The following is an 18,637-nucleotide window of genomic DNA, read 5'->3' as shown; positions in this document are numbered from 1 at the left end:
GGCCCGTATCCATTTAAAAACTGGTGGAATTGGCGGTTTTTAATATTAAATTCGGTCATTACCAGACCATGGTCACTTAAAATATGGTTATGGTGTACACTCACAGATTTGCAGATGTCTCGACTGTCAGTTATTACAAGGTCTAACAGGGTGGATGATCCATTTTTAACTCTTGTTGGCTCCTGAACTAGTTGGAATAGATTTTGTTGCTTGAAAAATGATAGTAGTTCAGGGGCCGCATCCACGTTAGGTTTAAGTAAATCAACATTGAAATCCGAAAAGATCAATATGTAGTCACAATAGCCAAACATACTTACGGACTCGCTGAGCGCGTCGATGGCGGCACTTGGCGAGAGCCCGGAGCCGGGGCGGTACGCTGTGCCGATGGCGATGCGGCCCGCGCCTCTCACTGTCAGCTCCAGCCACATCTGCTCGAGCGCGGAGGGGGGGTGCGGCTTGTGGCGTACGCGCAGTCCGCGTCGCACATAGAAGCCGACACCACCGCCTCTTTTATCATCCGGCCGAGGTGTATTCCTTAGTGTGTAACCTGGTATTACTGGAGCATACACTTCCTGTCCCTCTTTTGTCCATGTTTCATTTAAAGCCAGAATATCTGGTGCATGCCTATCCATCATAACCTGTAGTTCATCACAACCAGTATGCATTAGTGAGCAAACGTTTAATAATCCCAGTTTAAGATTAGCACTTTTTTTGTTAGTCTTCATATTGAGTTTCTAAATAATAATGTACAGTAGATTTGAGGTCAATAATATTTATAAATTCCCTTACTGCAATATTTTTTTTAAACAATCATATTTTATTTTTTGGTTTTTCACTGCATCCTTGAAATACACGTTGGCATTAGAAAGTAGATTTAATTTATGCATCGATACATGTTGGTGTTGCATTACAGTGTAAGTGTTATAATATATAAAAACATATAATATATTACTGTACAAGATATCAATACAAATAAAGTAGTGTACATAATATACATGTTGGGTACAATCAAGTAGAATATTTATATTACGAGGATATTTACAACCATAAAGAACACATACCTTTACCATTTGAGAAAACTCAACTCAAATTTGTCAATTTGACAACATTTCAAATAAAATGCTCACCGATTTTATTTTATTTTCGACGAGATATCACAAATTTAGATGACCCGTATTTTTTTATTTCTTAATATTTCTATGTTTTAATATATTTTTTTGATTTCAAAGTTCAAAATATTTTTAGTATGAGTGACGTCACGTCGAGGCTTGGGATAAAAATATTTTCGTTGCCTGCCTAACCTAAAAAAAAAAAGTTGGATGACATTAACTTGACATGAACAAGGACCAATCAGCTTCAACTTCAACTTTATTTTGTGGCAAGGACCAATCACGTACTTCCGTCATTGACAAGGACACATAAAAGTGACAGACATTTGAGTGATGTTTGTCATTGTCATTGTCAAAGTGACATAACATGTTTTTTTGTTGTTTATGTTTTAGAAGTAAAAGCCCGTTTAATTATTATGCCACATCGTGGTGTCACGAATGATAATTTAGATTTTTATGTTTTTCTCTGAAATAAATCAAAAGAAAAATCGGAAACATTTTTTTTTGTGAATATTAGAGCCATATCTCTAAATGGTTTTCGAATTTCAACTGTATAAAATTTTGAAATGTTGTCAATTTGACAATTACGTAACAACAAGGACTTTGTATATATAACAGGACTGAGTACTCGGAACCCAAAAGCGAGCCGAGCAGGAGGTGTAATAAAGAGGCCGTTTGTCCCTTTCTAATAAGGTGACCACAAAATTTGTGTTACGTGGGACTTTGGGGACTTGTTGTAGTAATATAATTATTACAGTGATCAAAAATTGGGACCCAAAAAAAAATTTTTTTTCTTTATAGGTAGACAATTTATGGATAATTCTACTAAACAATCGCTACCGTAGGTCGACAAAATCTTAGTCACTCTTCGGAGTTGCATATATCGGAGATATATATCTTCGGGATGCTGTGTATGACAAATGAAATTATTTTGTGATTATCAAGGACGGCGATAGTTTATATCCCATTCCACGGGGAAAGACATCTGACAGAACCCTTATTACATTCGAATAAGGCTAGTTTTTGTTTGTATTTATGTATTGACTTTCACTTATCAAATGTCTTTCCCCGTGGAATGGGATATAGTAGATTATGAAAAATTCAAATAAAAGACACTGTTTTTATTGAATTTATTTTTATTATTATTAAAAATCGCTAAACAATATTGTTTTATACAATTCTGCCGGAGGCCAATCTTACTGCCTAAATTCTTTAAGGAATTAGATTTTTCATTATGGAATAAGTATGTTAACATTTAAATTTGAATTAGCTAATGCCTTCACAACTGGAACTCATGTGTGGTTCTTCATTACATTGAACTGGATGATGATGATCTATTGTGATACCGGAACAACATCTGGATGGCTGGCCTTATTTTTTTCTTATCTTCATTCTTGGGAAATCTGACAAAGAAATAAAATATATAATTAGTCATGGCACATTGAAAGACAGACAGGCAGAGAGTGGAAGCTAGGTAATAGGGTTCCGTTGGCACCCTTTGGGTATGGAACCCTAATAACATAGTCGCATCCGGATCAATAGTTTCGGAGATATGCGTGGACAATCGAATAAAATTTTGTTATTTTGTGTGGTAGCTAGTAGCCCCAATAGATTGTCATACCGCATGGTTACCCTATTTGTTATAAATCTAATATTACCTTTCTCGGCTTACCTGTGAAATAATATGCCGCAACCACCACACGATTCACTTTTACAAACTTGTACGCAGCACTTTTTCTCAATTTCTTCAATGAAACTTAGTAATTTGCAAAAATAACTAGGTATGACAAGACAACAACAAATATATTCAAAACAAACCGCCATGACAGATGAAAGGGTTGGCATGAGGTACTAAAAAGAATACTACCAAGTGTTTGAAATAATGACAGGTTTAACATAATTATTATGAGGTACGATACAAAATAATATCTTATTAAATAATAACTTTAATCTTATTAGTAAGTTTAAAGTTATTATTTAATTATAAGTTATGCTCAGAGTTCGTTTGATAATTAAATCATTGTTTGAAATAAAAATCTAACATTTTCAATTCAAAACAAATCAAATATTTTCTACCAACTATCTTGTTTTTTTTGGGATGGCAAGCGTTAGTAAGGGACAAACGGCCTCTAATCTAGCTATCTCGCTCGGCTCGTTTTGGCTCTTGAAACGTTGATTGCCAAATTGAATCTTATTACAACAGCTTACGATGTGCTTTAGTAATTAAAATTTTGGCAGTACTCAGTCCTGCAGCCTTACTCCCAGCGATGAGTGGCTGAATCGATTTCACAAATATCGCTAATTTCTTACTCCCACCGCACATTTTTGCGGCTCATTGTGTTATGACGTCACGCAAACCGTTCAGTGAAAATTATAGCGTTACTAAGCCAGAAATTCGCACCACGAGCTCATCACACAGACTAGATTATAATGTCAAAATTGCACTGAGCCGCCCCTTTGAAAAAAGTTCCTATTCTTGCAACGCAAAGCCATTACAATGGCTAATTTTCCTATTTTTGTAAGAAAAACAGCCTGTAATTATACCTACAAAGTGATGTGAAAGTAGTTACTGAGGATACGTGAGGATTGCAAACCAGTCTCCCTGGATATTCAAAGGAGTTGACGGACAATTTGATTGAAGACTTTAGCTCCATGAAACTAGCTGATTTTAGCGTAACAAATAAGGTGAGTATCCACGAACATAATAGAGGTACATGTGAAAGTTTCTTCAACTAAAGGCGGTGATCTATTCGCGAGCAAAACCTCGACAAGCCAACAAGCAACAATCTATACCGTCGCCTCGCCAGTGGATGACCGCCTTAACACTCATGTTCTTAAGGCATGAAGAAGAAGCCTTAAAGGAAATATCCTTCAAAACAAAGACAAACCTTATTTTACCATTGTTGTAGTCCTATGGCACCCCAGAGGTGTCATAACATCTGCCACCTATCTTTGTTTAACCACCTATGTTTGGTCTCGCTCCAGCCAAGTCCAGTGGCTAACAATATATACCTGCTAATAATAATAATAAGATAAACCTTCCTATACTATCATAATGTCTGTAACCTAAACCCCATGATACTAACCAGAATTTTGGTATTTGTAGGTTTTTACTGCGTTGCAACTGGCTCCAGACTGGAATTTATTACCCAGACTAAATATTCAAGTGCCTATCTGAAGTTCTTAACAACAAGTTGTATTAAGATCTTATGAAGTTAATACCTACATAAGAAACTAAATTGGCATATCATTCTGCTACTGAGTAAGTCACTTAAGCTGATTTCAATTTTCTTATTTGTAGCAAATAAACCCTAGCACAAACACTTTAATTTTATGATGCACTGACAGTATGAAAAATAATTTACTTGGCTTGCTTATCTAGATTCTATATCTATAAAATATTATTTGATTCATCTGTTTTCTAAGTACCTTAGGATTAAACTGTAGTGCTGCGGTGGGTATCTTTTGTAGTAAAAAAATATACATATGCTGGCTCAATCTCCGCCTACTACAGAAACAAGACTATCTATTCTTGGACCAACAGAACGCCTATCTCAGCTATTGGAACACCCAGGCTTGCTGCTCCATTTTTCTTGAGAGCTAGGCTGGCTGAGCTAAAATTAAGGGGATATGTACAAAGGTTCCACTCAAGAGAGCCACGTACAGGAGCTTCACCACCTCTCAGAATAGAATAGAAAATCTACTAAATAAAGTTGTATCAATACCTTGATAGTGCAGTCAGCAATAGATATTTATGCCACCCCAGTAACAAAAATTTGATCCTCATGGGTGGAATAATAATATTTTATCTATACTTACTAACTTAAGTATTACTTACCTTAATATTAGTTATCATTATTTTCCATGTTACATAAATATTACCTATCAGTGGTCATAATATCTAAGGGCTTGCGTTGGGGTGGCATACATATCTCTTTGGTTGACTGTACAATATATTATTATTATATCCTAACCTATAGAATTACTATTAATCTATTAATCTTATTTCAGATAATCAAGAAGCAGTTTTTTAGCTAATAGAAGAGAACCTTATGCTTGATATTTCAGAACACTAATAATAATTGTGATGTGATTTAATATGATACTTAATAAACACAAAATACAGCAAAAACCATGTTTCATTTCATTATTTACCTGTTGATGTTGCACTTGACTAAGAGGTCATTCATGATCCTATTGATTTATAAAGGCTTGATAGGAAGTATTCCCTCTTAAGAGTCCGGCAATGATAACATTGCAACATGGAAGAATTGTATAAGTATGTAACATTGTAAGTTGTACTTTTAATAGGCTTGTATTTAAACCTCCACCAGAAATTATATGATACTGCCGCCAATAAATTCGAAATCTCCGCCAAAACGGATAAATCATCACCAAATCATGCTTCCCAAAATATTTTTGAAATGAACCAAATTATTTTTTACTGCATACTGTAAAACTATATTGGCACCATTAAAATTTATTTCAAACCAAATAAAGTATATCATCGCTATATAGATGTAACCAATATATTCTTTTATCAGTATCATTTTAATAATCCTTTCAAAGTCACTTGTTAAATTGCTTTATGAATTAATTAAATCATTAGTATGTGCCTAGTAAAATCTATCCGTTACGCCATCTCGACTCCCATTCGTGTGGCCGAGGCGAGGGTTTGAATTTTGCCATGTACCAATAAATTCTATAGAAATAAGGAATTGAAATACAATTTATTATAGTTAAGTGCTTGGTGCTTGGGGTTTCTCTGATGGATCGTATCAGAAATGAGGTTATCTGTCAGATGACTAAGGTTACCGACATAGCTGTCAAAATATGCAAGCTGAAATGGCAGTGGGCTGGTCATATCTGCCGAAGAACCGATAACTGTTGGGTAGACGAGTTCTCGAGTGGAGACCTCGAATAGGCAAACGCAGCGTGGGACGCCCTCCTGCCCGCTGGACTGACGACCTTAGGCGGGTTGTGGTTGGATGAGGAAGGCCGAGGACCGAGTGTTGTGGCGCTCCTTGGGAGAGGCCTATGTCCGCAGTGGATGATTATTGGCTGATGATCATGATGATGATAGGTAAATGTATGTATATGAGTATGCGGGCGCGGGGGGATGGCGCCGCTCAAATTTGACCTTGTCCAGAAGGGGTGAATTTGCCGCGATGTATTGAGGTCGATGTACTAGACATCAACATTGCGTCCACAAGCATCGCGCAAATTCAAAATTCATGCCGCACCACTCTTAAAGCCGCAAATGCCTACATATTAAAATTAACAGGTAAATCGATTACCTTTACTGGTGATATAAAAAAAAATTGAACACTTAGTTTTGGTGTCAATGTTTATATTTTAGTATAGCATAATTTGGTGATGATTTATCCGTTTTGGCGACGAAAAAGATTTTCTATTGTAAACTTGCAATTATTTGGAGGCGTGTTTATTTATTTTGGAACGTAAACGTTTTTTTTTGGGGTTTCGATTTTGGAGTTGATTTAATTAATTTGGTTTTAATTTTTTTTTTTGGTGCAATGTATTAGCGTACAATTATTTTTTTTGGTGATGATTTAAATTGTACCCCTTTTAATATATGGATACCTTACCTGTTGCAATGTTATACCCTTGCTATTTCACCAACTGAGCAGAGTGGCAAGACAGTACTCTTCGATCTTAAACCATTCCGTGGATCACAATTTAACAAGAGTGCTCAGCGGAGGACACTGTCTCGGGCCGCTCTACTTGGTGGTGTAATCAGGGTGTTAGCATTATCTGCTTTATGAAGATTAGGTAGACACATTTTTTATGTTTAAAGCAGGGTTTACATACATGATAACATTGTGTTTTTAAATAAGCAGACACAATTACAACTCTTATTACTAGTTATTACTTAGAACTGCTTTAAACATAAAGAATAAAAAATAAAACAGCCGCATTCAACTTTTAATATGATTAATACATTACGAGTAATCGTTTATAGAGTTTACAATGCATGAGTCTAATAAGTACATACCTAAACTATAATCACTTACGACTTACGAACTTTTGGATTTCGATATGATTATGGAATTGTATTAAGTATGTGGTTGAAAGCACGATCTTAGAGTATGGGTTTGCACTTATTATTCAGAAATATTATCACGGTACAAGATATTGTTAGTATTTCACTGTAATTGTAGGTTATGTTGAGTATTTTTTCAATAAATTTCCGCCTTGATTTGAAACTTTCACAAGATATTTCCTTGGCTATACGGTGACACGCAACGTCTTCTTCTTCTTTCTGTAAACAATGATTGATAGTTTAATATCTATAACTTTGTAACAAATTATCGTAATATTTTATCGGTCTATTTTATAAATCGAGTCGATCTGAGTCTGCAACTTAACCACTCCATCAGAATACTATACTTACGTAATATTATTATGTATTTAGTGCACAAATATCTATTTAAATAAGGAAATTCCATTTGTAATTTTGTTTTATCATTGTTATTGTATGTTGTATGAATGAATTTCACAGGTTCACAGAGTAATTTGATTTTTAGTTTGAATGCGTTCAAAAGCCCCTAATTTCAAATTTTAACGTTTACAACGTTAAGTTTTTGTGAATAATAAGTAAAAAATGGCATGAGTGATGACTTTAAACTAGTGTTTAATAAGTATTTTAATTAATATTTTACTAACATTGAAAAAATAAAAACATAATATGGACTGATGATTACCGGATTTCTTATTTCAAGCTTCGCTAGTACTTCGAACGCACACCAATTTTTTCCTTGTCAGAGCGAGAAAAAACACAAGATCTTATACAATTTTATAGAGCGACATCTCTTTCTTTCACCTCTATTGAAATACGATCGCAACATCGGCCTGATATCGGCTTACTTCGGCTACCGTTTCAAAAATAATCACTAGTCGTTTCTTGATATATTTTCTACGTTGTCCCTGGTCCGCGGCTCAGTCAAAACCGAGGTGGTGGTACCAACTGAATCGGCCTAAATTTTTGAACTGAGTTTTAATTGGCTTTTTTGGATAGCAACTATTGATCGCTGGGAGTAAGGCTGCTGTTATATATACAAAGTCCTTGCGTAACAACAACGACGTTGACAATAGCGTAAAATAAAAAGTAGTCAGACAAGGTTAATTAAATCATTTTCACAGCGAATTTTAATAATTTTACTCGTATCTGTCTTTCGCATCTGTACTACATTGTTTTTAACCCATACGTGCTTATAGTCTTTAGACTTTTGTTCGGCACGAGCCTTCGAGTAGAGCACTTTGTTTCTAAAGGTTAAGTGTTCATTGACAAAGAACCGTCGTGCTGGTGTCGGTAGAGCCAGTTGCTCCGTGGAGAGGTCCCGGCGCGCGCGCGCGGCCGCCAGCAGCGCGTCCCGCAGGCGGCGCGTGGCCAGCTGCACCACCACGTTCCTGGGCCGGGCGCCGCCGCCGCCGCCGCCGCCGCGCTGCACGGCAGGCGCCACGCGGTGGGCGCTCCGGATACTGTCCAGGGGCACGTCCACTCCAACAAGGCTGCCGATGTTCCGTGTCATGCCAATTAGGTCCTCACCTTTGTTTTCGGGAATGTTTTGGATTTCTATATTAAATTGTCTGCTACTTTGGTCTAGAACTTCAAAGTTCCGCTCCATTTGAATGAGATCCTTTTTCAGCTTTTCATCCTCAGTTTGAAGATCATTTAGTCCATCAACCTTCCTTTCTAGAAGTTCGAGTCGAGTTTCCCATTTTTCTAGTCTCTGTGACATATTTTGCATGTCATTTTGTAACGGCTGTAGAATACTATTCATATGCTGCTTCCACTCTTCACGTAGTGAGAAGAATTTTTTATCAAAATATTCGATAAAAGCCTGCGTGTCAAGATTTACCATAGATGTTGGTATATCCGAGAGTTCAGACTCGTTAAGTTTCTTCAACACGCTCGAGGGAGTAGAAACTTGATCTTGGACTGGTTGTACTGTCATGGGACAATTTTTTTTTGACTTACAAGTTAGGCATTTCCACTTCATTTTATTCATGGGTTAAATCTTGTTGAAATCTGCCTCAGAGAGTCCTCCACAAGAGAAATGTAAGACGTGCTGGCACCCATTACATTTTATATAGTTTCTTGTTGTTGTTGGCTGGGAGCAAGTGAAGCAGTTGTTTCCACTCATTGTTTCCAAATAGCCCTCTTGACGGTGAATCTAGCGCAATATTGGTTGCCGCGCAATGGTGTTGCGTAACAGCAGCGGATAGATGGCGTTGTTTATTGATTTTTTAAATATAGTCTATTTTATTTAGGGCACTATTATTACAAGATTTATGATTCACGTTTGTATTTTATAGATTCAATTTTGCGTTGTGAATGTGGAATCACCGTTTACTTTTTGATTCACTATTGTTTTAAATAATTTGTTTATTTATGTATTATGTGGGTAGACACTCGTATAGCTTCGTTGAAGTTATTGTTCATTAACACTTATAAATTCCGAATAAAAAGTGCTGCTAACACTTCCAGTAATAATACACTTTCCACTGAACTTGGGAACACAACATTTATTATGTTTTATAACTTGTAGAAAGAGATACGGATTTTAATTAAATTGACAACTTAAACAACAATAATTCGACCGAAGCGCCCTCTCCTCCTTTACAATGGCGAACCAAAATTCATCAAACTTTTGTGATGGTATTTGCATTAACATTTTACGCAGTTCGGTTGGCCGCTGTTTTGAGCATATGCAACCACCGATTCTCAATATTTCGTTTTCTGTAAAATAAAATGATGTCATTGAATTAAAACTATAATTTACTACCCTTGACCTAATTTCCGTGCAATTTATTTACCGTGAAAACGTTTTAGCTGATATCTTTTAAATACGTCAATCACTTCGTCCCAACAGTCATCAAATTTTAAAAAGTGGATTGTCTTAAGCATGATTCTCAAACACCTTTCCCGAAAATTAATCTTACAGGAACATAAATTTGGTACTGAAAAGAAATGAGAATATTACAAGTGTACTTTTGGTTTTGTTGACCATAATACAAAAATCATCTATTATTATTTTCTTTTACCGTAGTCAGAATTCCCGTGTCGAATTTTATTTATTTCACATTTTGCCTTAAGTACACTTGTAAAATGTCTATATTCTTCAACATCGATAACGAAAGCCATGATACATATAAATAAATGAATTCACTTTATTAGATAACTTCTATTTATTATATTGAAAATATAATTATGCTCAGAATGATAACAGATTCTGTCAATGTCAAATACCTACCTACATCTAAGGAAAATTTAAAATTAAATTGCATATATATGTCGCAAAAAGTTTATTTGTAATTGGAATATAATAATGCCATTTTGGTGAGAAAGTGTCCAGGTATTAATAAACCATTCATCAGTTGTATCTGAGCTTCTAATATTTTCATATCCTTGGTAATTAGATCCCTCTTGCGTTTACGTTCATCAGCATCGTACTGAAAGTCTTCAAATAAAATATGCAATAATTGCACAATGTTCACATTTTTGGGCGTGTTTTGAAACTATACAAGGCCAGAACGCAGAGGTTGGGACTGCTCGCGTATATTTTCAAATTAAAATGGTGCCATGATTTACTTGAAAGTATACAAGGCCATTACGCACTAATCGCGTATATTTTCAAGTAAGTTGAGCCAAAATTATGGCTTGAAAATATACTGCAGCAGTTACCACTGCGTACTAATCGTTACAAACTCTAAAAAACCTCGTAGGTACAGTAAATTGATTTAAATTAAACTGTAGAACTGTTGTAAATAGTAAAAATGATCTCAGAAGAGAGTGTAGAACAATTATTCATAAAATTCAATTACGGTGAATTCAAAACTTGATGAAAAATATATCTGTAATAGGTCTATAGGGTAATACCTAAACTACACTCACGAGCAATGAATAAGTCCAAGTAGCAAAAAGTCAACACCAAATGACCCCAATTTTTTTAAATGATTTAATTTAGAATTTGATCAAAATTTACGTTTTTAGTTGGTTATAATGATGCGATGTTAAATGTCAGTACTTTTATATTGCGAACGGCGTCATTAAGCTAGTCTTTTCCATTCAGGAGCTATCGTCACAGGAATTTTTTCATTGCTCGTGAGTGTTGTAGGTTAATTAATTCATATAAATAATAAGATATTAGTATTCTTAGTTGCAAGTATGATTGCTATAAATATCAATTTATCAATCAAATTAGAGCTTGTTCATCTTTATTTATTAACATTCTATAGGTATGACAGGCAGAACAAGTAAATTATAGCCATGTACATTTACCGAAATAGTTAAGTAAATCAGAATCAGCATGTAGGTATAAATAATATGCGACAAGTACGCCAATCAAGCAATGTGCGTAATAGCAATGTATATTTTCAAGAAGGATTCAGTAAATCCCAACTTGAAAGTATACGCGATTAGTACGCACAAATCGTGTATATTTTCAAGTAAAATATTATTTTCTTTCACTTGAAACTATACAGTGCTAGTACACTATGGGTGCGTTCTGGCCTTGTATAGTTTCAAAACACGCTATTTTTGGGGACTTTACGGTTTATCATACGATTCCATGCCTCTACTGCATTGTTGGTGCGATGGCGTTCTGCAAAAACACACCAAATCGCTTCAAAATTATTTTTCAGCCAATATTTTTCTACGTATTTTTTAAATTTTCTCTCTGGGTCACTGTTACCCATCTCATTAACTATATAGTTCCATCCCTCACGTATTAAGTTTATGGGTAACAATGGTAGTCGACATGATAATTGGAGAATATAATTCGTATCTGGCGATTTATTTAAACCAGTGGCCTTTCCTTTTTTTTGTAAACACTTCACAAAGTGAAAATAGCAACCAACAATAACAGTGTTGGGTAATTTTTGTTTTATAGCAGTTATCGTGGCCCTTTCAAAATCGACTGTAATTTTTGTTGGTTGAAAGTAAGGCAATACGGTTTTTAACAAATCAAATAATATTAAATATGTCGCCAGTTTTTTGTCTGATAATAAAACATAAATCACAGGAACAACATTTGTGACATTCATGTCACTACTCTTGTCCAAATGTATCGACAAAAGTTGACCAAATGGAACCGGGCAAGAAAAAAATGTGCCATCCATAAAATAATGACCTTCACTCAAAGTTGGTGCTATTTCTTCATGACAGAAAATTAAAATTCTTACAACATTATCATTATAGTCTGCTAGTAAATGTTTTGTAAACATATCTGGAACCTGCACTTTCTCAACAGATTTATGGCATAATTTAGTAACTTTTAAAAATCTATTCCTTTGTCTATACATTGACGCTTTTTTTGCTTTAAATTTTGGTAAGGGTGTACCCGTCAAATGTATTCCTTGTTCCTTCAAGGATACAATCCCTTTTTGGAAAGCGTTTAACACTGATATTTTTCCTTTAGCAGCTTCCTTAGAATAGCTTGCCATTGTTGACTGTACTATTATTTAATTTACATTTGGAACACATTGAGTAGAATGTATAACTAAAGAAACTTTTGTCTTGCAATCCTGAAAGGTTATTATGATGATCAATTACATAAGTACTTATGACAGTTTATTAGGTATAGTTTAGCCAATCGACAACTTTTCAACAAATGGTTTTAGGTGGACCATGTAGGTATGTAACTCAAAAGCTCGTGAAGTACCAACTCGCAGTGGGTGAGTGTGATACACTGATAGTTGATGATAATGATGATTGATTTATTGCGTACTTACAGGAGTCACTGTCAAGGATCCCTTGCATTTAGTTTTATGGCGTTTATTACAACGCCATATATAATTTCCATTCTTATATTGAGAATGCTTTACGTATTCATAACCCTCATATAACAAAATTTTCCCTTTTCCTCTTTCGATTATCTCAATATCCATTTTGTTAATTTGTGTGATCAAAGATGAATATATCATGTAAGATTCTCATATGATAGATAGATAGATACCTTATAACTTTATTTGTAAAATGATTTACATATGAGAAATGGAAACGTCATTGAAAATCATTATTGTCATTGTGACTTATTATTACTAATTGCCTGTATAGATATCAAAACAAATAAAGAGGTCATAATATCGGGCGTTTTATTGGTCGCGAATAGTAGCGGTTATATAAACGCAATGGGGATAGTGATACAAGTAGTATCACTATTACCATCAATGGGAAAGCTCAATGGGAATAGTGAGACTGACCCCAATGTTTGCAAAGTGAACTCTATTACAATACGCATAAGGAAATATTGACAGCTGTCAGGACGGCATTCTTAAATTTCGTCAACTATAACCTTCCTACAAACATTTCAAAATCAGCTAAATCGGTCCAGCCGTTCTCGAGTTTTAGTGCGACTAATTCTTATTTATTATATAGATAGTTTAGTTAATTTATCCGTAAACTTATCATGCAAATACATGTTATTTTTTATATAAAACAAAAAAGATATAAAAAAATCTGTATAATAATTACCAGAGCCAGTGATTTGGCTTTTAGATATTCTCCATTTTTCTCTTCTATACGATGATAGGAGCACAGTCATTTTTTTCTTTAACTCGGGGACAGGGAGGCCCATTTCACTACTGATTTCTCTCCAAGCATCTTCTCTAAGCGATTTATTATGAAACGAAGAATCTTTGCTATTCCACAACAGTTCTTTCGTACCATATAGCTGAATTAATTTACGGCAACTTTGGTTATCCATAATTATTATTCGGAGCGCAACAAACACAAAAAAATTCGACGATCCGTCTCAATTGGCGCGCGCGCCACGACTGATGCGTGGTAAAAAACCGACACCCGACGGAACGGGCCGCTCCGCGTTCCCGCGCTCCAGCGTACACATTGGCGCGCGTTCCAAACTGGTATCTATTTCGCGCGGCTGGAGCGCGCGCCAATGTTCGATCTCTCGGAGCGCGAAGTCGATACGCAGCTTTAGAAACAAACTGCATCCTTGTCAACAAGTATGACGTCATAACGCTGGAATTCACGTCGTGCGTTGCGGCGCCGCACCGCTATAGCGCACTGCCGATTTCAGAGGCGCGGCCCCGCAACGCGCTTATGTGTTTCGGCCCTAAAATGTATGTAGTTGTAAACGCGCGTCATCAAAACGCGCGTTGAGCGCTTGTCATCTGAACGTGGCCTTAGGCAGCGTTCCCACTACGCCGGACCGGCAGATCTGCCGCGCCGGTAAATCTGCCGGAAGAGCTAGTGGCTGTACAATTTATATGAAGCTATTCACATTATCCCGGGTCCGGTATTTTTGCCGAGCCCGGCATTTCTACCGAACGTTTTGTCACTACAAATTGCCGGTAGAACGACCGGGCCCGGAGTAATGTGAACGAGTTTGTGCCGGTATCTGTCCCCCGCTCGCCCCGCTTGTGCTCCCCTCGCCCCTGGATGTAAAATGAAAAGAATGGAAAATCTTTCGCGTAAAATAGGGTGTACCCAATGTTATCTTTTATTTTGCCTTCTATTAAGGCTGGCCATACACGGACAGCTTGAGCAGTTTGCCAGTGACCAACATACACGAACTGCTCGAGCAGTCAAATTCAACTGCTTCAAGCTGCCATTGATAACTGCTTGCAGCAGTTGTTATTGCACTTATTTTTGTGTTGTTGTCGTCCATTGTAACAAATGAAGCGTGCGGACGGGAAGCGTCCTCGACGTGGAATGAAGAGCGCGGGGCCCGGAGGTAACTGCGCGAGACCAGTCGACAGCTCGAGCAGTCAGTGTATGCCTGGCGACTGATTGACCGCACGATTAAATTTCACCGTGCTGCCGACTGCCCGAAGCAGCCGTAACTGCTCGAGCGGTTCCGTGTATGTGTTTACGTAGAAGACTGTAGTTTGCTGTGCAGTCGCAGCTTCAAGCAGTCTATCCTGACTGCTTCAAGCTGTCCGTGTATGGCCATCCTAAGGGCTCCCACACATAAACACGACACGATGTCGCATCGTGCCACGACGCGGCGTCGTTTCACGATACGACGTCGCGTCGCGGAAATTTACGACTACCATCGTAAAAAAAACACGACATCGTAACGTAAAGTTCCGCGGCACGATGCCGTCGATACAACATTCATTCCCTAAAAATGGACCGCAGTAGACGCGTACTGCTTCTGCTGTTAATAAGAAGACGAAGAAAGAAAAGACAGATACTCAGAAGATACTGGATCCACCCATTTCTTTCAACAATGAATAATGGGAGTCACTTTTTAAAGAAGTACAATGCCTTGAAAATAGACCACAACAAGTTTTTTGAATTCTTTAGAATGAGTGCATCAAGCTTTGAAGAGTTACTTCATCGGGTAACGCCACATATAGCAGGAAAATATGGCAGAGGCAGACCACACATCGAACCTCTCGAGATGCTTGGATTAACTGTAAGGTAAATGAAACAACAGCTTTCTCATATTTTTTAATTTCACAAATCAACGACCATAAAAAATCATTTTTTAAATTAAGCAATCAACAAAGAAATCTTCACCTCACATTAACAGATATTAAATCAACTAAATCAACATTTTTTTTTACAATCAACATTTTTTTTTTTTACAAAAAAAACATTTTTTAAATTAAGCAATCAACAAAGAAATCTTCACCTCACATTAACAGATATTAAATCAATTAAATCAACATTGGATTTATTTTTTTATGAAAAGTCGTAATGCGATAGGGGTGATGGTATTAGTTCACGTGATTCGTCGTCGCTTTGACCTTGCCTGGTAGCTGGTGGTGCTGCTTCTCGGGTTGACTGTGTCGAACTTCCGGTTGTTTGATAACCACTGTGGTAAGAATTTTCCCAACTTTGGGGTCTTGTTTCATAGTTACCCTGGTACAAAGATGCACAATTGCTCTGAGAATAATTTATAGAGGTATGTTGCTGTGAATGTTCGTATAAATCCGTCAAAACTTGTAAGACCCGACTTTGGAAAATTAATGTTTGATGATCACTTAGTTTATTTAAAGATGGTAATATAGCTTTAAAAAAAGATAAATGTCTGTTTTCGGGCTCTTCTAATTTTGCCATAATCTCTTCTTCAAATGTATCGACATTTCGCCTTTTTCGTGATGGCTGGGGGAATGATGAATTTTTAAATTTTCTTCGTGGACTTTCCTTTTGTGTATTGTGTTTGTTTGTTTCCAGATCTATTATACTATCATCGGTTTCATTTTGATCGTTTCTTTTTAAAAAAAGGAGCTGTTTATATAAATGATATTCTTTAAGTTTGTTAGCGCCTGCTCCAGATTTAGTTACTTCTTTAAGTTTTTTTACATACTTGGAATAGTTATCTTTGATACCAGTCCATTTCTTTATCACAGAATTACCTGAAACAATTGTATTTTATAAATTATATATTGTTTCGCCCATCCCAACAACACACGCACACACACGCTCTTCACTGATACACATATACACATGCATACTTTGACATAGATTATTTATTTATGTATACATTTTTATTTATTTCATTCAATTCCACATTTATTTACTTCCTTTTTTTTCAGGTTTTTGGCATCAGGAAACACCTTTCAAGACATGCATTTAAACTGCTATCGTGGAGCATCTACTATTGCTAAAACTGTAAAAATAGTCTGTGAAGCTATATGGAAGCATCTTTTGATCGAAAATATACCGAAAATAACTACTGAGCTGCTGATAAAAATTGCTGAGAATTTTGCAAAGAGTGCGAACTTTCCTAATTGCCTAGGCGCACTTGACGGGAAACATATTCGTATTTGGAGTCCCAAACATGGTGGATCTCTTTTTTATAACTACAAAAACTATCATTCTGTATTGTTGTTGGCTCTTGTAGATTCTAAATACAGATTTATATATGTTGATATTGGAGCATATGGCAAGGAATGTGATTCAACCGTTTACAATAATTCAAAATTTAATGAATTACTTTTGAAAGGAGAACTTCCTTTACCAACGCCAAAGCCTTTACCAGGCTCCCAAACGCCTCTTCCTTTTGTTTTTATTGCAGACGAAGGTTTACCGTTAACAAATAATATAATGCGCCCATACCCAGGAAAACATTTGTCGATACAACAAAGAGTTTTTAATTATCGTTTAAGCCGGGCAAGAAGATTTGTAGAATGTGCGTTCGGTATCCTGGCAAACAGGTGGAGGGTATTTCATCGGCCATTAAATGTTTCATTCAATCTTTGCACAAATATCATAAAAGCAAGCTGTGTTTTACATAATTTCATTCTGAACCGTGAAGGAGCCGAAACGTTAGAAGATATGTTAATTGATGATTCTTTTATTGAACTACAACAGTCCGCACAGGAGGGTAGAACAAGAACAAGAGCTACCGACATAAGAAATGAATTTTGTGATTACTTTAACAGTGATGTGGGAGCTCTTAGTTGGCAACTAAATAAAATATAGAATATTACTTACCATATTTTGTTTTTTCTTCATTACTTAATTCTTGAAAACCAGGATATAAATTTTCGCACACCTCTTTCCATGCAGTTGTTTTTGTATATTTATTCTTGTATTCTTCAGATGTTTTGTCCCATAGTACGGGACGCTGCTCGACTAGGGTTATTAAATGATCTACTTCAATAACATCCGTCATCTTTGAATTTCGTATATCAACTGCGCAGGATTGCATCGTGAGTTTCTACGTCACGACGTCGTATCGTGTATCGACACGTAACGATGTCGCGTCGTGAATTTACGCGACGCGACGTCGTATCGTGAAACGACGCCGCGTCGTGGCAGGATGCGACATCGTGTCGTGTTTATGTGTGGGAGCCCTAAGATACCACCACAACACAACAATTTCGTCGTCCATTGTGCGCGCAGGTCCAAATTCAACTGAGGACTGTCTGAATTTCTTCCGGGATCCGATGTAAGGCTGCGTTTCCATTGACGCGGAGCTGGGCGGAGCGGTGCTTAGCGGTGCATGAATTGTCCAATCACTATGCTCCAAATCTCCGCTCTGCTTCAATGGAAACAGCACGAGCGGAGCGGGGCAGAGCTGAACGGATATTCATATAAAATAAGCGAGGTGATGCGGAGCGGAGGACAGCGGGGCGGTGTGGAGCGGAGTACAGGGCGGTGCGTTGCGGAGGGTAGCTAGGTATATTTATATTAGTACTTGGGTCATTATTGTTAATGTGATGTAAAATAAAGCAGGAAATACATACATAGAATTAACATTTTTTACTTGCAGAACAGAACGAAACTCTCTCTCACTCTCGAAACTAAAATTGCGCAACTCCAAAGTTTGCTCTGCTCCGCTTCGCACCGCACCACCCCGCTCCGCTCCTCTCCGCTCTGCTTCAGTGGAAACACTCACCACTTTTCACCGCTAAGCCTACTCCCTAAAGTGTGCATTCCCGAGGCTTGGCTAACATTAATACAAAAATTTAATAAAGTTGATAAAATATGTCAATTCCAAAAATATTTTGAAAATTATTGGCTTGGAACAGTAACGATCGACGTTTTCTGTTGTGAAAATGAAACGCGTCGTACTACAAATCACTTG

General features: G+C 36.7%; 3 protein-coding genes and 2 long non-coding RNA genes across 5 annotated transcripts; 2 read left to right on the top strand and 3 right to left on the bottom strand.

Annotated features, from left to right (window-relative positions):
- Positions 1–2,227: 2,227 nt before the first annotated feature.
- On the bottom strand, positions 2,228–3,108 carry LOC125490136. Its single transcript, XR_007267485.1, has 2 exons — positions 2,782–3,108; positions 2,228–2,512 (listed from the first exon to the last, which is right to left on the bottom strand). It is a non-coding gene; the product is annotated as an uncharacterized LOC125490136 (long non-coding RNA).
- A 248-nt stretch (positions 3,109–3,356) lies between these two features.
- LOC125490135 lies at positions 3,357–5,241 on the top strand. The gene is made up of 3 exons (XR_007267483.1): positions 3,357–3,794; positions 4,216–4,371; positions 5,121–5,241. It is a non-coding gene; the product is annotated as an uncharacterized LOC125490135 (long non-coding RNA).
- A 2,998-nt stretch (positions 5,242–8,239) lies between these two features.
- LOC125490060 lies at positions 8,240–9,085 on the bottom strand. Its single transcript, XM_048628079.1, has one exon. It carries the CDS (start codon positions 9,083–9,085, stop codon positions 8,240–8,242), a length of 846 nt encoding a protein of 281 aa, XP_048484036.1.
- Positions 9,086–15,783: 6,698 nt separating this feature from the next.
- Positions 15,784–17,901, bottom strand: LOC125490059. The gene is made up of 2 exons (XM_048628078.1): positions 17,542–17,901; positions 15,784–16,460 (listed from the first exon to the last, which is right to left on the bottom strand). The coding sequence occupies exons 1-2, from the start codon at positions 17,756–17,758 to the stop codon at positions 15,784–15,786; spliced, it is 894 nt and encodes a 297-aa protein (XP_048484035.1). The 5' UTR covers positions 17,759–17,901.
- On the top strand, positions 16,652–17,529 carry LOC125490133 (protein ALP1-like). Its single transcript, XM_048628396.1, has one exon. The coding sequence runs from the start codon at positions 16,672–16,674 to the stop codon at positions 17,527–17,529; it is 858 nt and encodes a 285-aa protein (XP_048484353.1). The 5' UTR covers positions 16,652–16,671.
- Positions 17,902–18,637: the final 736 nt, after the last annotated feature.

Source organism: Plutella xylostella, chromosome 20, assembly GCF_932276165.1.
Source record: "Plutella xylostella chromosome 20, ilPluXylo3.1, whole genome shotgun sequence".
Lineage (NCBI taxonomy): Eukaryota > Metazoa > Arthropoda > Insecta > Lepidoptera > Plutellidae > Plutella > Plutella xylostella.
Note: the sequence above shows the minus strand (reverse complement) of the source record. Positions and strands in the feature narration are given on the sequence as shown.